Genomic DNA, 21,809 nt, shown 5'->3' with positions numbered 1-21,809 from the left:
TTTTTATTTTGTTGAAAGAATCATTCAAAGAACTGTGAATATTTACAGTAACACAAGGGTACTTAAATAGTTCATGGAAAAATAGAATAAAAAGTTTATATGAATCTTTAAATGAACTTTTTGAAGACTTTCACAGAAGAGAGAATTCTGGGACATAAAGCCTTCAGATATTTGAAAGGCTTACTTATGCTATAAAGTGATTAAAATGTTTATTACCAAGCAGAATAACCATTCATGAACAATAAAAGCTTCAGAAAGATGAATATTGGTTAGATATAAAATCTTGCCAATATTCAGACCTGCCCTTGGGAAGAAACCAGCTCACAGTGTTGGAAGGTTTAAACAGAGGTCAAAGGACTGCTTTGCCAGAAGGCAGGAATTCTTTGCCATTTATGAGGAAGAGATTCCTAGATTTTTATGAATCCCCAGTTTTTCAAAAACAACATACATGTCCCTTTTTTTCCTTCTAAGTTAAATTTCTGTGAACATTCCTTTCTTTCCTAATCAATATTCTTACGAGTTAATAGTCTTTTGAACATTATCAGAGCTTTGTCTCACTTGAGTAGTTTCCGTACAGGCTAGATCATTTGGTAAAAGTATATCCTGTGTTACTTTTATATTTAGTTAATTTGTTTATTTTATAAATTCAAACCACCATATCTTTTTTGTGGCCAATAGGAATTTATGTTTTCAGACTTTTTCTACTTTCTAGGAGCAAGGATTTGTTTAATATTCAGTGCTATTTTTCCACAAAGACAGACATTTTTTATGCCTTTAGAGGAGTTACTGATGACTTAGCAATGTCTGATATTCATGATATGTAGTTGGTTATCAACCCTCAGCAGATAAGAGACTCAATCTTGCAATCCAAATTTCCATTTTGTTGACTGTCAGCAAAATGACTATATTATAGACTTTGAGGTCACTTTAGAATACTTCAGAAAGGTTACTCCACTAATGCCAAGGGTAATGGGTTGGTGTACTGTTGCAGAATTATTTCCTACATTGATTGGGTGCTGTGCATAGAATGATCTTTAAGTCATTTCATAACCTTTAGAAACTATGGCTCTGCGAAGAATTCTACAAACTTTTAGTTACATACAGTAATCAGTTGGTGTTTGCTTTTTCTGTGGTTATTGACTATTGTCTAGTGAATGAAATACTAGTGACCTAGATGATTCAGACCTAGGGGCCTGAATTTGAACTCTGGTGTACACATCTATTTTAGGTATGCACTCAAATATCTTTCTTATAATCTGGTATGTATATATAAGAGAATGACTACGGGAACTGATAAAACTGGATTTTAGTTCTCTTCTTTGTTCTGTCATTACTACCTATATGACCGTAGGCAAGTTACTTAACTTCTATGGGCCTTGGTTTCTTCATCTGCAAAAAATGGGCTCACCATACCTGATTGTGGGATTTACCATGACTAAAACAAGAAAACAACGTACTTGTTTGATGTGTAGAATATAATACACCTCAGTCCCCTCTTCTCTCTCTCCTTCCCTTTGGTCTTTCCTTCTGTGTAGAATGCTGTTATTTTGTTCACATGTGCATTTACGTATGTCTCAGTTTTTCTTTCTTTTTATCTGTTCATAGCCTTCAACCCACAGACTTAAAATGAGAAATAACTCTAATTGCTGACTATTCAATAACAGAGTTTTGAGAGCTTTTTGAGGTCCTTTTGACCTTAAAGCCCTTAAACTATTGGGATTTACGTGGATAATAACTATATTTAAATAAAGGTTATTTTTCATACATGTTTTTACCTAGAAATTTCATCTGAAAATTTCATTATTGCTAGGCGAGCCATGGAACTTCTCACAAAGAACTGGAATCTCTCAAAAAAACTCAGGATTCCTGCAATAAGTCGTCTACAAAAGATGCACAATGTGGACATTGCTCTTCAGGTTCTTAAATCACAAGGAATTCAATTACATGATGAACATGGTAAACACTGAATAGACATAAAAATTATTCTCACTGAATATTGATATTTACCTATATTGTGCTAAGGAACTGTCTTTTCATTTGTAGGAAATACAATTCTATCTAAGGATATCGTGGATAGGCATAGAGAAAAAACTCTTGCATTGCTTTGGAAAATAGCATCTGCTTTTCAGGTATTCTGTATTCAGTACATTTTGCACTTTTTATCAATTTCATTTACTGATTCATAAAAGCAATTTGTGGGGTGTGTATTTTGTCCCAGGAACTGTGATAATTGCTTTATATATATTTCAATATAATCTTTGCCATACCCCTACAAGCTAGGTGAGGAAACTGAAGCTGAAGTTTACATCATTGATAAGAAGTGGAGCTGAAATTAGCACCCAGCCTTCTGTGGCCTGAAATCCCATTTTCTTAACTGCTAAACATTCTGTCACTTCTATGTAGATTGTGTTTGCCTATTTTTAAAAACGTGGATTTTCATGATAAAATATACATTTGGGGCACTTTGTTTTCTTAGACTTTTAATACTTCTGACTATATTTTTCAGTCTCTACAGTTTCTCTGAATAGAGGACAGTCACTCTAATTTCTGTGGGTTCAAAATAATATATGGAAAATATAAATGTATTTATTCTTGTGCATTTCAGGTGGATATTTCTCTGAATTTAGATCAATTAAAGGAAGAAATTGACTTTCTAAAACACACACAGAGTATAAAGAAAACAATGTCTGCACTATCGTGCCTTTCTGATGCTGTCATTAATAAGAAAAAAGACAAAAGGAATGGTGGATCCTTTGAGCAACATAGTGAAAGCATAAAGTTACTGATGGAGTGGGTAAATGCTGTTTGTGCCTTCTATAATAAAAAGGTAAATTTCATTGTTTTTGTTTTAACCCAGTATTTTTAAATAGATTTTAATGAAAGTTAATTTAATTTAATCTTTTTTTGCATTTCTTAAATAATTTAGATTATAGATGTAAGCAAACTTTTCCTCAAATGAGTGAGTGTATTGTCATATACCGTATTTCATCTAATCTAAGATGTCACCAAATTGTACAATGCACAATAATTTTATTTATCACTAAGAAAGAAGTTGCCCTAGTCTTAATAGAAGATCCTTACATAGAACTGGGACACAAAAGGATTTTATAACCTTATTATAAAGGTAAATGCAAATAAAACCACCAAGCAGAATAGGACAATGGAGAACCTTACCAACTGGGTAGAGGGAGGAAGAAAAAACAAAATTAAGTTAAATCTTCCTGTAATCATTTGTTAGATTGCTACTGTATTTCTGTATGAGATGTACTTTTAAGTGTAAATAGGTGAAAAAAACTGTTCTGGCACTTGGGTAAGGAATATAAAATAGGAACAGTGATACAGAGTACATGTAACTAAATGTGGTAAACTGTTACACCTTGAAGAAGCTGTTAGGAGAAAAATTGTCAAATATATGGATAATCTTCTATGTTTTAGCTAAGTACTGGAGAGCCGAAGAAGATACAGTTGATTTCTGTTATTCTTGGATTCCATATTTGAAATTTGCATACTACTAAAATTTACTTCTAATGCCATTGTCCATACTGGTGGCATTTTGTGGTCATTTGCTGATGTGAAAATGCCAAGGCACTTATTCTTAGAACACTCTGCCTTCTTGTTTCAGCTCTCATACATAAACAAGTGTGCTTTTCCTGGCCTATTTTGTGCCGTGGTTTTTGCACTTTTCTGCTTTTTGTTGGTGACTTTCCCATTTAAATGGCCCTCAAGTGTAAGGCAGAAGCACTTGTCTAGATTCCTAAGAGAAGACTGTGAGGAGCCATATGCAGAAAGTGTGTGTGTTATGTAAGTTTCATTCAGGCATGAATTATAGCTCTGTTGGCTGTGAGTTTAATGTTATCAAATCAGAAGCACACATAAAACAAGGTCATATATTGGTTGATGACAATGTTGTGACCAGGGGCTCATAGGAACATAACCCTGTATTTCCCTTATGAGCAATGGTTCAGTATTTGCTAATTCAGTGTTCACAAACAATGGGAATTGACTATAATTGTAATTTCTTAAGACTGCCATGACAGATTACTACAAATGGGGTGGCTTAAAATAGAAACTTATTCTCTCACAGTTTTAGAGGCTAGAAATCAGAAATCAAAGTGTTGGCCAGGCCATGCTCTCATTGAAGGTTCTAGGGTAGACTCTGTTCCATGCCTTTCTTTTAAGTTCTGGTGGTTGGCAGCAATCACTGGCATTCCTTGGCTTATAGATGCATTAGTCCAGTCTCTCCCTCTGTCATCACATGGTGTTCTTCCTGTGAGTTTGTTTCTGTGTGTCCTGTTCTTATAAGGATCTCAGTCATATTGGATTAAGAACCTACCCTCTGCCAGTATTACCTCACCTTAATTAAATCTGTAATAACCCTATTTCCAAATACGGTCACATTCTGAGGTTCTGGGAAGGATGTGAAATTTTGAGGGGCACTATTCAACCTAGGACAGTGATGTTATAATCAAATCCTACTTTTGGAATGGTTAGTATTTCATAATTGACAATTAGGCTATGAATATGTTATTATACTAGGTTCTGTTAGCAACTGGTATGATATTCTTAGCTATTAAAAGGAAGTAAGAGACTACAAAACCATTGTATCTATATTACTATCTAACTACAGTTGATTATTTTTCTGCTATTTCTCATCAGGTAGAGAACTTTACAGTGTCCTTCTCAGATGGCCGTGTGTTATGTTACCTGATCCACCACTACCACCCATGCTATGTGCCTTTTGATGCTATATGTCAGCGTACTACCCAAACCGTGGAATGCACACAAACTGGTTCAGTGGTGTTAAATTCATCATCCGAATCTGATGATAGTTCTCTAGATATGTCTCTTAAGGCATTAAATCATGGTTAGTCCTTTTTTGTTAATTAATTTTTCCAATTCTTTGCCATGTCTGAGTTTTGGCTACTGCAGACTAATTTCTGTCTTTCACTTGCATAATAGAAAATACTTCAGAACTGTACAAAGAGCTCCTAGAAAATGAAAAGAAAAATTTTCATTTGATTAAATCTGCAGTTAGAGACCTTGGTGGAATACCTGCTATGATTCATCATTCAGATATGTCAAATACAATTCCAAACGAAAAGGTAAGTAAATGAAGAGTTTCTTTTAATAATTCTTAATAAGATTTTCAGAAGATGATGATAAGTTGTGTTTCCTTGTTGATGTTCTGTCTTCATCTTTTATGTTTTGTCTTAGGTGGTTATTACCTATTTGTCATTTCTTTGTGCAAGGCTTTTGGATCTTCGCAAAGAAATAAGAGCTGCTCGGCTTATACAGACAACATGGAGAAAATATAAACTAAAAATAGATCTAAAACGTCATCAGGTACTCCTAGAAAAGGAAAACAGCATAGTGTGAATTGTGCTTCATAGATGCCAGTTGATTGATTCTTGATATGATTTTACATTTTACTGAAAATGATGTTATTGAGATAAATTTAATAAGTGTGTGTATGTATTTGGGGTTGGCTGAGTGTGGATATTTCTCCCTAATTTCTGTTTCCTTTATTTGATATATCTTCCAGGCTATAGGGAAGAGGAATAACTTATCTGCTTTGTAAATTTGTGAAGAATGAACTAGGGATGCTTGACTCAGCTCTTCCCTTCTTCCTACTGGAATCTAGCCTGCCTCCAGGGAGCAGGAGTTTTCCATTAATTTTTCATGCTGTGCTCTGTGAGGTTTGACCTCAACCAGTGCTGCTTGGGCCTGCACATCAAATGTCTGATTTTGTGGTTCAATTAGGATGCTCATTTTTTTTTTAAATTTTTATTTTTTTACAATTAAACCATCTCCTGGTGTCATTTATTAGTTTTAAAAGTGGCATTTTGGTTTCTATTGTTCTATTTTTCAAAATGTTTAGAATCTGGGTACAGGGATAAAGATGTTGTTAATTGTTTCCCTTTGTGACCCCAACAGTAAAAAATTTTTTTTCTTTAATTCTGAGAAAAATATCATTTTTTAAAATTTATTTATTGATATTATTTTTTTAGATTCTAAGATGTGGAACAGTTGTGGGGAAGAGATGAAGGGAAGGGGAAAGGAAATAGGGTTGGAGGACTAAAAAGCGGGGGTGTGGTTGAGGTTTGTGTCACACCTCTCATTCTAGCAGAGGGGACCAGAGGGGTTCTGGTGGCAGCTCAGTGGTTGTTGCTGGACTGGTTATAGTTGTTGGGATAGTGTGGCTGAAGCCCACGGCCCTTCCTGCTCCCAGGCTTGGGAGCCCAGGGAGCTTCCTGTCCTTCTAGGTTTTGTAGTAGGTGTTCTTGGTGGTGTTAGACCTTTACTAGTTAATATCAGACTTTGTCTCTGATCTGTGGGTATTTTGTTTTTTCTTTCAGTTCTGTGTTGGATTATTCTCTATTCCTACCACTTAAACTCCGTACTGGAACTGATTTGTTGTCTTTTGCTTACTTCTAAAATGGGGGATCTTCATGTGGGGACCAGCACTTGATCCCTGTAGTTGAGCTAAGTTGCTGCTTTGCTGCTGATCCCTGGGGAAGCCTTTTTGTGTAGCTCAGTTTTTAATTGTTGACCTTGTATGTACTTATAGGTCTTGTGAGGTCTGGAACACCTGGGTTGTGTGGAAACTCTGGTTTGGGCCTGAGTCTTTTCAGCAAACTGTACCCCCTGCAGTTCTATATTCCTGACCAGTCTCCACTGAGTGGACCTAAACTGTTTGGGGACAGATCAGCTGACCATGCTGTGCCACAGTGTTCCCCTGGTGGCCCTTCTCCCCCCCGACCCATGCTCCAAACATTTCCCATGGGGTGGGCCGTGCAGCAGTCCCTTGTGATGACTCACCAGCCTCTAAGTGGCTCCTTCTTTCAGTTGTCTGTGGCTTCTCGCTGCTATGTGGGTCCACAGGAACTCTGTTCGTGGTCTTGCTAGCCTGGGGGCCACCAAGGCCCTCTTCTCCCCTGCCTCCTCCAAGCAACTTCCTACGAAGGTCACAGCTGTGCCTTTTGCCACCTCTTGCTCTGTGAAGCCTTGAAGTGGCTGATGATTTAGAAATAGGCTCCATCTGGTATCGCTCCTCAATTTTGAATTACAAAGCATTTATGATAGAGTTCTTAGTGACTGAATAAACATGTAAATTTTGGTATTCTTAAACCATATCAGACTTGGAAACAACACTAGTGGAAATAATTTGCTCTTGTCCACTCAAAGTTTTTGTACTAACTTTTGGAAAATGAGTAGGATCTTACACGCGTAAATGGTCTTCTCTGCTTCTACATATGCTTTGTGTCCCGTCCTCCTCAGGAGCTGCCTCCTTGCCCACAAATCACTTGCAGGTTAATAGTACTGTTGGAAGGTTGTAGGAGAATTATTTTAAGAAAGTTTTCAGGAAAAACTATCTCCTGGCCAGTTATTTGATTCATTCTTTTCATATGTCATTAAACGAGAGTTTTATAATTACGAGAAACAGATATCAATCAGAATATGAGGGTACTTCCAAAAGTTCTTGGAAAAATGTAATTTAAAAAATAATGAGAATCTTTCCATGAACTCTTTGAAGACCCTTTGTGTGTATGTATAAGTATATATAGTGCTTTATTTTCTGCTCAAGAGAGCCTTGTAGTAATCAGATTTTAACTGTAGAATTTTGTTAGCTTTTTGCTGGTGAGATTTCTTTTCTTGATTTATTTCTTTAGTACAAATAGTGGAAATTTATCTGTTTTTGAAGGACTAAATTAAAAGAAGTTTCTATACCTATGATTAAACTTCATTGGCCCAATCTGACCACTGTTTCTCTCCTTTCTCTTGGTGACAATACGTCTTTTATATAATTACACTAACATCCAATTATATCTTCTCATTTTCCATTTAGAACATTAAGCAGTGGGCTCCCTGTATATCCTAGTAGAAATATTACAAGCTAGTAGGCATATATACATTATCTTAAGATAGCTGTTTTTTAGGTTTTATATTTTATTTTTATGCAATTGTTATAATTTATGTAAACTATCCATTAATAACGGAGAGGCTGAAGCTTTCATAGTGACAAAGAAACATTGGCAAGTAATCAGAATTACCTGATGAGTTATCCGAGAATTCCCTCACACATTCTAGCTCTCAGTTTTTCCTGTCAACAGATAGCCATAAACTAGGCATAATGCAAAGTAAATCCTAGTATTTGGCCCATATGTGAGGCAAAATAAAAGAAAGAATGACTAGCTAGGTCCACAGCAGTGTGGGATTAAGAATGACGATACACAGTCTTACTTAGAGAAGGGTCAGTGACTGCAGGCATAGAAAATGTTAGCATCAGCTCATGTGAGTTTTCAAATAGTTGCTAATTTTTGTACTATACGTGCCTTCTTGAATTTATTTACTTTCTGTCTCTAGCTTCTCTAATGTCACATAAAGTTGTTGCATTTTGATTTGCTTGAGGTAGAGATGATCTTAAAACTGAGATGTGAATTTAAATTCACCTTAGCCTATTTGGTCCAGAATGCCCCTAGCCCCGATAACTTTTGGCCCAAATGCTATACACTTTTGAACTGCATCATTTTTTAAAAAAATTATTTATTTATTTATTTATTGACTAATAGGGGTGTGTTTTTAACGTGCATCTCTGTAGCCCTATAGGCCATAGGTTTCCCAGGGACACTGACACTGATGTTAGAAGGCTTAATCTACTTGTGATACATAATTCCCCTAGACCAATTTTAGAACTGTCTAGTCTTTTCTCCTCCGAGGAGTGATCCAGTATGGCCCTTACCATTCCTTAGTATTTGTTTCAATATGTTGATTACTTTTTTCAAATGTTAGAATAATAATTTGATCCCTTCCATTGTTGTGTTCCCATATTGTGCAGCCTCCAGTCACAGATACCATCCACTGATTGTTATTAATTATTAATTAATAATTAGAATCTATAGTTAATCTTTGTGTAGAGCCCACCCTTGCGTGCTAGACTGTCCCAGGCATCAACATAAAAGGTTGTCAGACATGCTATAACTTGTTCCTTTCCACCAGAGGAAATAACTCATATTCTAGTGTCCAGTGCAGGTGAAGTAAAGTGATAAATCTAGCCTTGGACAGTATAGTAAAGTGATTAAGGGCATGGACTCTGAAGCCACACTTTCTGGTTCTGATCCTGCCTATGCTGTCAGTAGACTAACAAGCCACTTGACCTGTCTACCTCAGTTTCCTCATGGTAATAAGAGTAGTATCTTCTCATTAATTTTTATGGTTGTTGTGAGGTTTAAGCATGTCTTTCATGAAATGTTTAGAATGGTGCCAGACATAAAATATGTTATCCCTCACAGGAGCATTATCAGAAATACCAGAAACAGAGATATGGAGGGGGGCAGTGTTCTCTACTGTTCCCAGGGCAGCTGGCTCCTCTTTGACAACTGATGCCATTTTGCATCTCAGATACCACTTCTCACAACTCGAACTATACTCTGTTCTCTTAAGCCTCCATGGCATAATGCACAACATATTCTGTGCTGAAGGAAGAGGTTTTTTTTTTTCTTCTTTTGTGTATTGCTTTGTTCAAATTGTAACAAAGCAATACTACGTTGAAAGCATTTTTTTCCTCATCCAATGCACCCCTTTCCTAAAAGTCAAGCATGAATTCAGTGGACCCAAATTCGGTGGACCCAAATAACAATACCATGTTACATGTCAAATTGTCTTTATCTTGATTGAATTTATGATAGATCGAACATGTCTGTGATCTTTATCTTAGAATATTTTTTAGGAATCTATGTTTCATCATGCAAATATATTTGCAAGCCCACCTATCAGCCATTTCCACATCCCCAGAAGTATCTATAATTTCAAAGATGAATACAAGAAGCCTTGGACTGTTTTCAGGATCAATTTGATTAATGTTTAACAGCTAATTATCTTATAAAGAATAATTTAAGGTCTTAAGTGATTAAATGTTTAATTCACATTTGCTGATTATCTTTTTTTTTTTTAAAGGAGAGAGACAAAGCTGCAAGGATTATTCAATCAGCTGTAATCAATTTTCTAACTAAGCAACGATTGAAAAAAGAGGTTAATGCAGTGCTGTTCATTCAGAAATTTTGGCGAAGAGTTTTAGCACAGAGAAAATTATTAATGTTAAAAAAGGAAAAACTGGAAAAAGTTCAAAATAAATCGGCCTCAGTTATTCAGGTATAGTATCCTGAATTAATTTTTAAATTAAAAAAAAATTAATGACTTTTTTAGGAAAGGGCAAAATTTGATAAAGTTTTCAATGAAAATATTTCAGCATTCTTTCTCTAATATTTAATTTAACAAATAGTTAACACCTCCTTACTTCCTGCAAAACTCTTTGCTGTATTCAGCATAAACCTAAAACATAAGGAACAAATGTTCTAATTCTATATCCCTTTCTGTCTTAGTTGTTCTGTATTAGAGGTTTGCTGTCTTCCACTCTATGAGACATGCTGGCATACCATACCATTCTTCTATGTATATCCATATACCCACCAAGTTTTCTTTTTTATCGTTTTTGTGAGTTTTACAAACTTACATTTTGGGACAAATGTACACATTTTTCTCTTTAGCCCACTTAGCTGGCACATAACAGTGCTTGTAATTAGTTTGTAGAAAGCCTATGTCATTTTTTCTAGTAAAAAATATGTAACATATCTACTTTACATAATAGATTTGTTACTTACATCTATATAAATTAGTTTTTTATGTTAAATTTTATTTTAACAACATTAGAAAGTTGTGCTATTTCAATTTATCCTTTGGGCGGGTGGGGCAACATGACAGATTTGAGGTGCCCAATGTGCGATCCTCCCACAGAAAGACCAGAGCAAGGAAGCATTGGTGGCAGAGTGTGGGAGGGCAGCAGGGGTGTGAACATGAAAACCAAGCAGGGTAGGCATAGAGGAGAAAGAGGCATGAGGCCTTAGCCATTACCATGTGTCTGACACCAGGATCAGCCAGGAAGAATTCTCCCATGCAGCAGAAAGAATCTCCTGGGTCATGATCACCTCCCAGCAGTAACCTTCCTCCTTTTCCTGCCCTAGCCTGCCCCTTCCACCAGTACAGTAGCCTGTGTCATTGTCTAGTTCCACAGCCGTGGCCCTTCTCCCCACACAGGAGTTCATCCTGCGCAGCACACCCCATCACATAGCCCACACTGCCCACGCAGTGCTGGTCATCTGCACAGCTCCTACCTTCCAGCTCTCTGTGCTGCCCTGGCCGCCCATGTTACCCCAACAGCCCAGCTATCTGTGTGGCCCTACCTACCCACCTGGCCCCAGCCTCCCTAGACACACAGGCAGCCCCACCCACCATGTGGACCCAGCTGCTCTGACCACCCATGCAGCTCCAGACATCTAGCTGCCCATGCAGTCCCGTCCATCATATGCACCCACACAGCCCCATCCACCTGTGTGGGCCTAGCTGCTTACGTGGCTCCAGCCCACAAACATAGCTGCTGGCACCCCCCAGAACAACTGAGTCTACTTGGAATAACTGAGTCTACCCAGAACCAAAACTAAAACACCCTACCCATTGGATAATATATAACATCTACAGGAGGGAGGCTCTCTCCTCAAAAGCCACCCCAGAGTAATGGAAGAAACTGCTCCACGAGACATCAGTATAGGGATACTAGAAATATTAAATAATAAGAAAATATGACACTACTAAAGGAATACCATAATTCTCAACTACCAGATCCCAAACAACAGGAAAAACTTGAAAGGCCTAAAAAGGAACTCCAAGTAATAATCTTAAAGAAACTGTCAAATAACACAGTCTGTCAGACTCAGATAACACAATGAAATAAGAAAAAGGTCCAGGACATGAAGGAGGAAACTTACAAAGAGATAAATACCATGAAAAGAATGTAGCAGAACTCCTAGAGCTAAAAGACTCATTCAATGAAATAAAAACTACAACTGAGGGTGTAAGCAGCAGGCTAGAACAAGCAGAGGAAAGAATTTCTGATCTTGAAGACAGTCTTTTTGAAATAACCCAAGCAGATAAGAAACAGAAAAAATTTTTCAGGTATTGGGAGATAGAGGGGCTCAAAGATCCTCAAACAGATTCATTCCAAAAGGTTCTCTCTGAGATACATTGTAACCTAACTGTCAAGAGTCAAAGCCATAGAGAGAATCCTAAACACAGCAAGGGTGAAAGCATCAAGTTACCTATAAGGGAATCCCCATCAGACTAGTAGCAAATTTCTCAGCAGAAGCCCTACAGGCCAGAAGAGAATGGGCTGATATATTCAAAATACTAAAAGAAAAAAACTTCCAGCCAAGAATGCAGTACCCAGCAAGGCTGTCCTTCAGAAATGAAAGGGAAATAGTGTATTTCCCAGACAGACAAAAGCTGCAGGAGTTCACCACTCAGCCAGCTCTACAAGAAATCCTTAAGGGAGTCCTGCACCTGGAACCCAAAAAATGACAATCACCACCATGAATACACAAGAAAGAACAAATACCACTGGTAGAACAGATACGCAAACGAGAAAGAGAAAAACTATACCATACCATCTCAAAAAAAAAAAAAAAAAAAAAAAAAAAAAACAACCCCACCCCCCCCAAAAAAAAAAAAAAAAAAAAACCCCCTGGAAAAACAAAAACGCAAACGAAAAAAAAAAAAACAATACCAAACCATCCAAAAAAAAAAAAAAAAAAAAAAAGAACACTGAAGACAATAAAAGGGAAAGAAAGGAACAAGATATTTAAATCAACCACATGAAAAGCAGTTAAATGCCAGGAATAAGGCAGTACCTTTCAATAACAATCCTAAATGTAAATGGTTTAAATTCCCTATGCAAAAGACACAAACTGACTAATTGGAGTGAAAGACTGTATACCCAACTATGTGCTGTCTACAATAGACTTGCCTGACCGGTAAAGATACACAGACCAATAGTGAAGAGATAGAAAAAGATACACTATGCAAACGCAAACCAAAAATGAGCAGAGTAGCTATTCTTATATTGGATAAAATAGACTTTAAACCAAAAATCATAAAAAGAGACAAAGGCCATTATATAATGATAAAGAGATCTATACAGCAAGAAGACATAACAGTCAGAAATATATATGCACCCAACACCAGAGCACCCAGATTTATAAAGCAAACACTATTAGACCTATAGAAAGAGACAGACCCTAATATGATAATAATTGGGGACCTGAACACATCTCTATCAACTTTGGACCAATCATCTAGGCAGCAAATCAACAGAGAAAGAGTATTTAAGCTACACTTCAGACCAGTTGGATTTGGCAGACGTCTACAGTACATTTCATCCAGCAACTACAAAATATACATTCTCATCAGCACATAGAACGTTCTCCAGGATAGACCACCTGTTAGGTCACAAATCAAGTCTCAACACATTTTTTAAAATTGAAATCATTTCAAGTATCTTTTGAGACTGCAAGGGATTAAAACTAGAAATCAAAAACAAACAAAACTCTGGAAACAGTACAAGCACATGGAAATTAAACAACATGCTCCTGAATGACCTAAATTTAATCTGTTTTATACATTTGAAAGTTTTTGTATCTGGCTACAGTTATTGATAGATGGTGAGTTCTGACTTAATAAATTATCATTTTTTGAGCCTTTTTAAAAAAATGTTTAATATTACATATAGAAAATAGTATTAAAGGAAAACAGAGCCTAGCAAATTTTCACAAATTGAATATTCAAGTAACTAACACCTAGGCCACCACCTTTCTCAGAAGCCATTTCTTAATTAACTTTCCCACCCCAGCCTAAGGTAATGTTTATGCCAATTCATGCTAATCATGCCTTTTTCCTATGCATCATCTTTAAACACTATAATTCAGTTTTGCCTGTTTTTTGAATTCTATATAAGATCAGTTTAAACTGTATAAATTCTTTCATTTAATATTATTACATTTGGGATACTTATTGTGTCAGTGTTGTTCAGTGTATCCGTTGAGTTTTCATTGTTTAGTATTTCACAATTTATTACTTCTGTTGCTTATCAGCATTTGGCTTTTCAGTTTTGAGTTATTAAAGCTGCTATGAATGTGTCTTTTGCTATAAATTGTATTCATTCTGTTCAGTATGTACTCAGGAGTACAAATTGTTCTCAGGGTATATATATTTCAATGTTAATAGACACTGCCAAAGAGTTTCTCAAAGTAGTTATAGAGGTTTAAAACCCATCAGCTTTTTATAACAGTCCATGTAACTCCACTCCTATGTAAACATTTGGAAATTGTCTTTTTAGTTCTAGCCATTGTGTTGGTTATGCAGTAGTACTCAGAGTAGTTATAATTTGCATTCTCTTGATAATTAATGATATTGAGCACATTTTCATTTTGGAAATGTTCTTTTATGAAGTGTTATTTCAAGTAACTGTTTGCTGCCTTTTTTTTTTTTTTTTTTTTTTCTTTTCTTGGCTGCTGGCTGGTTCAGAGATCCAAATCCTTGCCCTTGGTGTTGTCAGCACCACTCTAACCAACTGAGCTAACTGCCCAGCCTCAAGAATCTTTTATTAATTTTTCAATTTGATTGTTTGCCTTTTTGTGGATTCATAAGAGATCTTCATGTACTATATTCTGGTTATTAGACCTTTGTTGGATATGTGTATTATAAACATCTTCTCCCCGATTCTGATTTACTGTTTTTTGTCTTACTCATGGGTGGTCTTAATTTTCTTTTGTAGTTAGTGTTTTTTTGTGTGTGTACTTTGGAGTGTTTCCTTATCCTAAGGCCTTGCAGATATTCTTATATATTATTTCTATAAGCTTTAATGTTTTGTCTTTCAGGTTTAGATCTTGCCTGAAATTAAATTTTGCATATGATTTGTTTTAGAGACCATTTTCATTTTTTTATATATGTTTATCCAGTTGTTTCATTGCGGTTTACTGAAACGACCATCCCTGTCTTGTGACCGTGCTACCTTACGTACATTAAGTACAAGGGTACCTCAGAAAGTTTGTGGAAAAATAGAATTGAAAGATAGTACGAATTTTTCCATGGAGTATTGGAATGACCTTCATATTCTTACATGTGTGGTTCTGTTTCAAGTATTTTAAAAATTCCATTGGTCCTTTTTCTGTCTTTCGGACTTGCAGCGTAGCTTTACCTGAAATCTGTGCATCTAGTAGATAAGAACTCTTTTGTCATCAGTGGTTTGGAAACAATTTCTCCCAACCTGTACCTTGTCTTTTTGTGCTCTTAACAGGGTTTTTACATAGATAAGTATTTTATTTTGATGAATTCCAATGATCATTTTTTTCTTTTATGGATTGTGCTTTTAGTGTCATATGTAAGTACTATACAAGTTTTATAATTTACCATTTTAAATTTAGATCTATGGTGTATTTTGTGTTAATTTTTTGTCTAAGGTATAAGGGTTAGGTTAAGGTTCACTTTTACTTTTTTTACATGTAGATGTCCGATTGTTCCGATATTATTTGTTGAAGAACTATCTATCCACTGAAATATCTTTGAAGCTTTGTCATAAATCACTTGGCTATATTCGAGTGGATCTTCTGAACTCTATTCTGTTCCATTATTTGTCTGTATCTTCACCAGTACCACAGCACCTTGATTACTGTAGCTTTATGGTAAACCTTAAAATTGGATATTGTAATTCCTCCACCTTCTTCCTTTTTCAAAATGAGTTGGGCTCTTCTAATTTCTTTATCTTTTCATTAGTTTTAGATTCTGCTTTTCTGTATCTTCAAAAACTCCTGCCAAATTTTTATCAGAATTGTGTTACATCTGTACATATTTGGATGATAATTGACACTTTATACTACGTTAAGTGTTCCAATCTATAAAGATGGTATATCTCTCCATTTATTTAGATCTTTGTTTTTTCTATAAGCTTTTTGTTAGACTTAAACCTATTTCATATATTTGGAGCCATTGTAAATGGTATTGCTTTTTAATTTCAGTTCCTATTTGTTCATTACTTTTTATAGATAGATTCATTTTTATGTGTTAACCCTGTGTCTTATAACATTGCTGATAAGCTCACTTAATTCTGGGATGTTTTTATGTTTTTGTTTTTTGTTTTAGATTCCTTAAGATTTTCTAACACAGAGTCATGTCATCTGCCTTTCTTCCTTTCCAGTCTATATATTGTTTTTATTTCTTTCTCCTTTTCCCCCTTATTTCTCTGAATAAGAATTCCAGTATGATGTTGAATAGGAGTGGTGAAGCTTGACATTTTTGCCTTGTACTCAATCTAACATTGACATTAAGTATGATATAAACTGTAGATTTTTGTGTAGATGCCTTTTATCAGGTTGAAGAAGTTCCTTTCTATTTCTCAGTTTACTAAGAGTTCTATCATGCATGGATTTGAGTTTCATCAAATACTTTTTCTACATAAATGGATATGCCCCTATGGTTTTTTTTTTTTTTTGTCTTTTGTCTTTTTCCGTGTCCGGCAACGGATCGCAACCCTCAGTGTCGCCCCCGTACCGGACCGGGACCGGCAACGGGATCGCAACCCTCGGTGTTGCTCCCGCGCCTCGCTCAGCCAGTGAGCGGAAACCGGTCTGTATGTGGGATCCGAACCCTCGGGCGGGAGCGCCGCCGCGCTTCCCAAGCGGCGCACTATCCAGTGCGCCACCGGGCCGGCCCCTGCCCCTATGGTTTTTCTTCCCTACACTGTTAACATTTATTGGTTTTCAAATTTTGAAGTAAACTTGCACTCCTAGGATAAAATTCACAGGTTTTTTTTTTTTTAGAATAATATGTTTATTTTTATTTTTATTTTTTTAATGAAATGTATTGATTATACATATTTATGGGGTACAGACTTAAATTTCAATACATGTATACAATGTGTGATGATCAAATCAGGGTAGTTAGTAAATTCATCATTGCAAAACTTAGTCATTTCTTTGTGATATGAACATTTGATCTCTCTTTTAGCCATTTGATAACATGCAATTAATTATTGTTTATTACAGATGTCCACCTTGACTGTATACCACTAGAATTTATTTTTCCTATCTAGCTGTAATTTTGTGTCCATTAATCAACCTTTCAGTTTCCCCGCTCCAGTTCACATTTGTGATGTGTTTTTCATTTCGTATATTCCTCCATTTGCTAATATTTGGTTGAAGAGTCTTGCATCTGTGTTTATGAGGTGTATTGATCTATTTTCTTGTTCTCTCTTGTCTGGTTTTGGCATCAGGGTAATGTTGGCTTCATTAAGTGGGTTATATATTCTGGAAGAACTTGTATAGGATTGGCATTATTTCTTCTTTAAAGATTTGGTAGAGCTCACCAGCGATACCATCTTGGAGCAGACATTTCCTTATGATTTTTTAACTACAAATTATATCTTTAAAATTAGTATATGATTAATCTTTGAGCTTTGGTAGTTTGTAGTTTTATAATTGGCCCATTTCATGTAAGTCGTATTGAATATATGTGTATATAGTTGTTCATAGTAAGTCTTTATTATCCTTTTAATGTCTAAGGAGTCTGTAGTGATATTCCCTTTTTCATTCCTGATACTGGTAATTTGTATTTTCTCTCTTTTCTTTGTCAGTCTTTCCAGAGGTTTATTAATTTTCTTGATCTTTTCATTGAAGAAGCATTTGGTTTCATTAATTTCTGCTCTTTATCATTTAATTTTTTCTGCTTGTTTAGATTTATTTTGTTCTTTTTATAGTTTCTTTCAGTAGAATCTTAGTTAACTGATTCGAGTCCTTTCTCTTTTAATATAATCCATTAATGGCTTATATTCTTATATTCCTTCTAAGTATAGCTTTAGCCACATTTCACAAACTTTGATATGGTATAGTTTCATTTTTATTCGATTCAAAATATATTTTGGTTTCTAATGAGGCTTCTATGACTCAGACAATATTTAAGAATGTGTTATTGACTTTCCAAGTATTGCAGATCATGCTATTATTTTTTTCTTATTGATTTTTGGTTCAATTTCATTATGATCAGAGAACATACTCTGTAATGATTTCAATTCTTTTACATTTGGTAAGGTTTTTTTATGACCCAGGATATGATCCATTTTATTCAGGGATTGGCAAATCTGTGGGCCAAATTTGGCCTACCATGTAGTTTTGTAAATGCAGTTTTTTACAACACAGCCACTTATTTATGTATCGTTTAAGGGGTGCTTTTGCACTGTAATAGCAGAATTGAGCTGGCTGGCCCACAAAGCTGAAGATATTTGTATCTGGCCTTTTACAGAAAAACTTTACCTGACCCCTGATCTCTATGAATGTTCTATGTGTACTTAAAAAGAACGTGTATTCTGCTGTTGTTGGGTGGAGTTTTCTATAAATGTCAGATAGATACATTTGGTTGATGGTGTTCAGTTCTTTGATATCTTTACTGATTTTCTTTCTTTTTATTCTAACACTGAGAGGTATTTAAGTCTCCAATTATAATTGTGGATTTGTCTTTCTCCTTTCTGTTCTTCCAGTTTTTGCTTCATGTATTTTAAAGCTCTGTTGTTAGGTGCATACACATTTGGAATTATTTCTTCTTCGTGAGTTGACCCTTTTATCATTATGTAATGTCCCTCTTTATCTCCGGTAATTTTTTTTGCTCTGCAGTCTACCTTGCTTGCTATTAAAATAATCACTCTAGCTTTCCCTTCATTATCATTTACAGGGTATATATTTTTTCTTTTACTTTTTACTTACCTGTAACATTTTATATGAAGTGAGTTTTTAAATAGACAGCATATAGTTTTTGTTTTGAAAATCTTTTAATTGGTGGTTTAGACCATTTATATTTTAAGTATTAATTTATTTATTTTTATTTATCTATTCTTTTGGGTGGCTGACTGGTACAGGGATCTGAACCCTTGACCTTGGCATCATCAACACCATGCTCTAACCAACTGAGCTAGCCAGCCAGCCTTATTTTATTAATATAGTAGTTCTCCTAATCTGCAGGGGTACATTCGAAGATCCCCAGTGGATGCCTGAAACCATGGATAGTACTGAACCTTATATAAACTATGTTTTTTCCTATACATACATACCTACGATAAAGTTTAATTTATAAATTATGCATAGTAAGAGATTAACAACAATAACTAATAATAATATAGAACAATTATACCAATATTCCAGCATCACTACTCTTGTACTTTGGGGCCGTTATCAAGTAAAATAAGGATTACTTGAACACAAACATTGCAATACTGTGACAGTCGATCTGCTACTAAGTAATTAGCAGCCAGGTAGTATATACAGCTTGGATACCTTGGACAAAGGGATGATTCACATCTCGGGTGGGACAGAGCAGGACAACATGACTTTTCTTTATATTACTCAGAACAGCTCACAATTTAAAAGTTATGAATTGTTGATTTCTGGAATTTGCTGTTTAATGTTTTGTACCATAGTTGACTACAGGTAACTGAAACCACTGAAAGCAAAACCGTGGATAAGGGGGTTCTATTGTATGTTTGGTTTTAGGTCTATCGTTTTGTTTTCTGGAGGTTCTCTCTCCTTCATTCTTCTCTTTCTTTTTTCCTGTCTTTTCAATTATTTGAACACTGTTCAGTATTCCATTTTAGTTGACTTTCTTTTTGACTTGAAAGTTCATTTTTTTCTATTGAATTTTCTTTTTTTTTTTTTCCTTTTTGGTGGCTCGCCAGTAAGGGGATCCAAACCCTTTACCTTGGTGTTATGATGCTGCTCTCTAACCAACTAAGCTAATGGCCAGCCTTAGTTTATTTCTTTTTGACTATATCCATTTATGTAGGCTTTCTAGTGGTTGCCTTAGGGGTTACACTGTACATAACTTTTTATTCTCTTAGAGTCAATATTTTATCACTTTAAATGGAATGTAGAAAACATCACTATCTAGGTCCCCGTAACTCCCCTACCACTTTTATGTTGTACCTGTCTTATGTATTACATCTACATACATTAAAAATCACATTATGCAATGTTATAATTTTTTGCTTTCAGCCATAATATTTTAAAGAGCACATGAGCAGGATATTCTCTTATATTCGTACAGATATTTGTTATTTTGCTCGGCTTTCATTCCTGATGTTCCAAGTTTACTTAGTTTTCCTTCATCTAAGAATGTGTTTATTTCACATTCATTCTTGAAAGATATTTTTTCTGGTTCACAAATCTTTTAACACTTTAAAAATGTTTCATCCATTCTTTTTGGCCTTTATGGTTTTTGATGAAATCATGTCATTCAAATTGTAGTTTTTCTATAGGTAATTTGACATTTCTCTGTGGCTACTTTTTTTTTTTTCTTTTTGTCTTTTTTACTGACCGGTAATGGGATCGCAACCCTCGGTGTCGCGCCTGTACCGGGGACTGGCAACGGGATCGCAACCCTCAGTTTTGCGCCCGTACCGCGCTCAGCCAGTGAACGGAACCGGTCTTCACATGGGATCCGAACCCTCAGTGGGAGCGCCGCTGCGCTCCCAAGTGGCGCACTCTCCAGTGCACCACCGGGCCGGCCTTCTCTGTGGCTACGTTTTAAGGGTGTGTGTGTGTGTGTGTGTGTGTGTGTGTGTGTGTGTGTGTGTGTGTGTGTTTTCAGCAGCTTGATTATGTTGTGTCTGGCCATTGATTTCTTTGAGATTATCTTGTTCCAGGTTTACTGAATTTTTTGAATATATAATTTTATAACAACATTTGGGAAAATTTGAGCCATTATTTTTTCAAAAATATTTTTGCACTGCACTCCTTTTCCTCTCCTAGAATTTTGATGACAGAACTCTTAAGAGCATTTGAGTTTGCCCCATAGGTCTCTGAAGCTCTGTTCTTTTTATTTTTCTTCTTTTTATTTTTGTAGTCCTTTTTTTTTATAAATTATGAACCAATATCAATACGTTAGTTTACATTAGGCTGTTTCACTCTTTGTGTTGTATAGTTTTGTGGATTTGACAACTATGTAATGATATGTCCACCATTACATTATCATTCACAATAGCTTCCGTCCCCTAAAAGTCCTATGTGCTCCACCTGTTTATTCCTCCACCCTCCTCCCATCCCCTGGCATATTTAGAAGAAATGATTATTGAAGTGTAAAGTAAGGTGTCCACAGTGACCTTTCAGTTTCTTAGTTTGAAGATTTCACAAATATCTGGGGGTGGAGTGGGGGTGGAGTGGGGGTGAATATAATGGTATCTGAGACTCTGAATACTATGTCTGCTTTGCCTTATTTCTTTTAAGGCAGCATAATAATACCTTACATTTATATAGATTTTGAAGTCATTTTGAGCAAATATGCTTGACTGTAGTTGCATAAATATTTTAATTACTTATGCATCTCTTCCTAGTAAGAGAAATAATGTGGTGTACACATCATTCTTTGTCAGGCTGAAGGGTAAGAACAAAATCTCAGGTGACACTTAGTAGAGAAAGAAACAAATAAAACTTATAGGAAAAGAGTTAGCAGGATGTACATTTTCTCCCTAACTCTCCTCTCATGGATAGGTGTGTTGGGCCAAGCATAACTGCATGGAGAGTGCTAGAAGAATGAGGTTCCCAGCCTCTGTACTGTTCTACTTATGTGTAAGAAAAATTAAGATATAGTACGGAACCACTCCTCTCCCCTTTTTCCCCCAGTCTTAACAATGTTTGGAGAGTTTTGGATAAAGGAATGGTCTTACTGCTGGAACACCCACAGCTTGATTACCTGTAGCCTGTGGTCTGGTCTTTTACATGCAGTAACTGGAGTCAGCTTGAGGCTTTGTAGCCCTTTTTGTTAAGCCTAGCATATTGTTAGGTTAACTAAGGGGTCAAGAGACAAAAGATTTGTCACTTAAGTCTTTTCAGAATTCTACTCTTTAACCATGTGCCTATAATTTCTAAATTTGAGAAAAGGAAGGAATT

General features: G+C 35.7%; 1 protein-coding gene across 1 annotated transcript in view; it reads left to right on the top strand.

The window, feature by feature from the left end:
* ASPM (asp (abnormal spindle) homolog, microcephaly associated (Drosophila)) overlaps positions 1–21,809 on the top strand; it is a 65,750-nt gene that overhangs the window by 21,938 nt on the left and 22,003 nt on the right. Inside the window, 7 exon segments of the mRNA XM_008588757.1 lie at positions 1,811–1,956; positions 2,044–2,129; positions 2,606–2,827; positions 4,657–4,864; positions 4,960–5,102; positions 5,215–5,343; positions 9,955–10,149. Of these exon segments, the coding sequence (XP_008586979.1) occupies positions 1,811–1,956; positions 2,044–2,129; positions 2,606–2,827; positions 4,657–4,864; positions 4,960–5,102; positions 5,215–5,343; positions 9,955–10,149 (1,129 nt within the window).

The sequence above is a fragment of the Galeopterus variegatus genome, unplaced genomic scaffold (genome assembly GCF_000696425.1).
Source record: "Galeopterus variegatus unplaced genomic scaffold, G_variegatus-3.0.2 Scaffold5021, whole genome shotgun sequence".
Taxonomy (NCBI): Eukaryota; Metazoa; Chordata; class Mammalia; order Dermoptera; family Cynocephalidae; genus Galeopterus; species Galeopterus variegatus.
Note: the sequence above shows the minus strand (reverse complement) of the source record. Positions and strands in the feature narration are given on the sequence as shown.